Genomic DNA, 1,484 nt, shown 5'->3' on the forward strand with positions numbered 1-1,484 from the left:
AAATGAGGCTCTATAGAGATGGATATAGGGGAAATGAGGCTCTATAGGAATGGATATAGGGGAAATGAGGTTCTACATGGATGGATATAGGGGGAATGAGGCACTATAGAGATGGATATGGGGTAAATGAGGCCCTATAGAGATGGATATAGGGGAAATGAGGCTCTATAGGGATGGATATGGGGGAAATGAGGTATTATAGAGATGGATATGGGGGATATGAGGCCATATAGTGATGGATATAGGGGAAATGAGGCCCTATAGTGATGGATTTGGGGGATATGAGGCTCTATAGTGATGGATATGGGGGATATGAGGCCCTATAGAGATGAATATGGGGGATATGAGGCCATATAGAGATGAATATGGGGGATATGAGGCCATATAGAAATGGATATGGGGGATATGAGGCCCTATAGAGATGGATATGGGGGATATGAGGCCATATAGTGATGGATATGGGGGATATGAGGCCCTATAGAGATGGATATGGGGGATATGAGGCCCTATAGTGATGGATATGGGGGATATGAGGCCCTATAGAGATGGATATGGGGGAAATGAGGCCATATAGAGATGGATATGGGGGAAATGAGGCCATATAGAGATGGATATAGGGGGCAGAAGTGGGTCTGGGGTCTCACCCATGTACAACGACCCTCCACGAAGTACTTGCAGATGACTTTGCCCTTCTTGTCTGCAGGGGGGTGTCCCTTGTCGTGGTCCCCACGGCGGTAATTGCCACCTCCACCATCCTAAATAGGGGGGGGGGGAGGAAAAAGAAATGGGATTTAGAGGGTAAATGGCATAAAAATGGGGCTGGAAGGGAACTATGTCCCTATAGGACCATTGTGGGGTCAGTTCCTATACACTTATGGGCCCTATAGGACCATTATGGGGCCCTATAGGATCATTGTGGGGCCAGTTCCTATGCACCTATGGGCCCTATAGGACCATTATGGGGTCTATACACTTATGGGCCCTACAGGACCATTGTGGGGCCCTATAGGACCACTATGGGGTCACTTCCTATACACCTATGGGCCCTATATGACCATTATGGGGCCCTATAGGATCATTGTGGGGCCAGTTCCTATACACCTATGGGCCCTATAAGACCATTATGGGGTCTATACACTTATGGGCCCTATAGGACCATTGTGGGGCCCTATAGGACCACTGTGGGGTCACTTCCTATACACCTATGGGCCCTATATGACCATTATGGGGTCCTATAAGACCATTATGGGGCCCTATAGGATCATTGTGGGGCCAGTTCCTATGCACCTATGGGCCCCATAGGACCATTATGGGGTCTATACACTTATGGGCCTTATAGGATCATTGTGGGGCCAGTTCCTATGCACCTATGGGCCCTGTAGGACCATGATGGGGTCTATGCACCTTTGGGTCTAGGTCCTATGCACCTATGGGCCCTATAGGACCATTATGGGCCCTATAAGACCATTATGAGGTCACTTACT

The 1,484-nt window shown here is 48.5% G+C and overlaps 1 protein-coding gene across 1 annotated transcript in view; it reads right to left on the reverse strand.

Moving 5' to 3' along the window:
- Window positions 1-1,484, reverse strand: part of ZC3H4 (zinc finger CCCH-type containing 4) — a gene marked incomplete at its 5' end in the record, with an annotated part of 26,256 nt that overhangs the window by 16,710 nt on the left and 8,062 nt on the right. Inside the window, one exon of the mRNA XM_015850763.2 lies at window positions 645-755. Coding sequence (XP_015706249.2) covers window positions 645-755 — 111 coding nt within the window. The remainder of the gene's footprint in view (window positions 1-644; window positions 756-1,484) is intronic.

The sequence above is a fragment of the Coturnix japonica genome, unplaced genomic scaffold (genome assembly GCF_001577835.2).
Source record: "Coturnix japonica isolate 7356 unplaced genomic scaffold, Coturnix japonica 2.1 chrUnrandom527, whole genome shotgun sequence".
Taxonomy (NCBI): domain Eukaryota; kingdom Metazoa; phylum Chordata; class Aves; order Galliformes; family Phasianidae; genus Coturnix; species Coturnix japonica.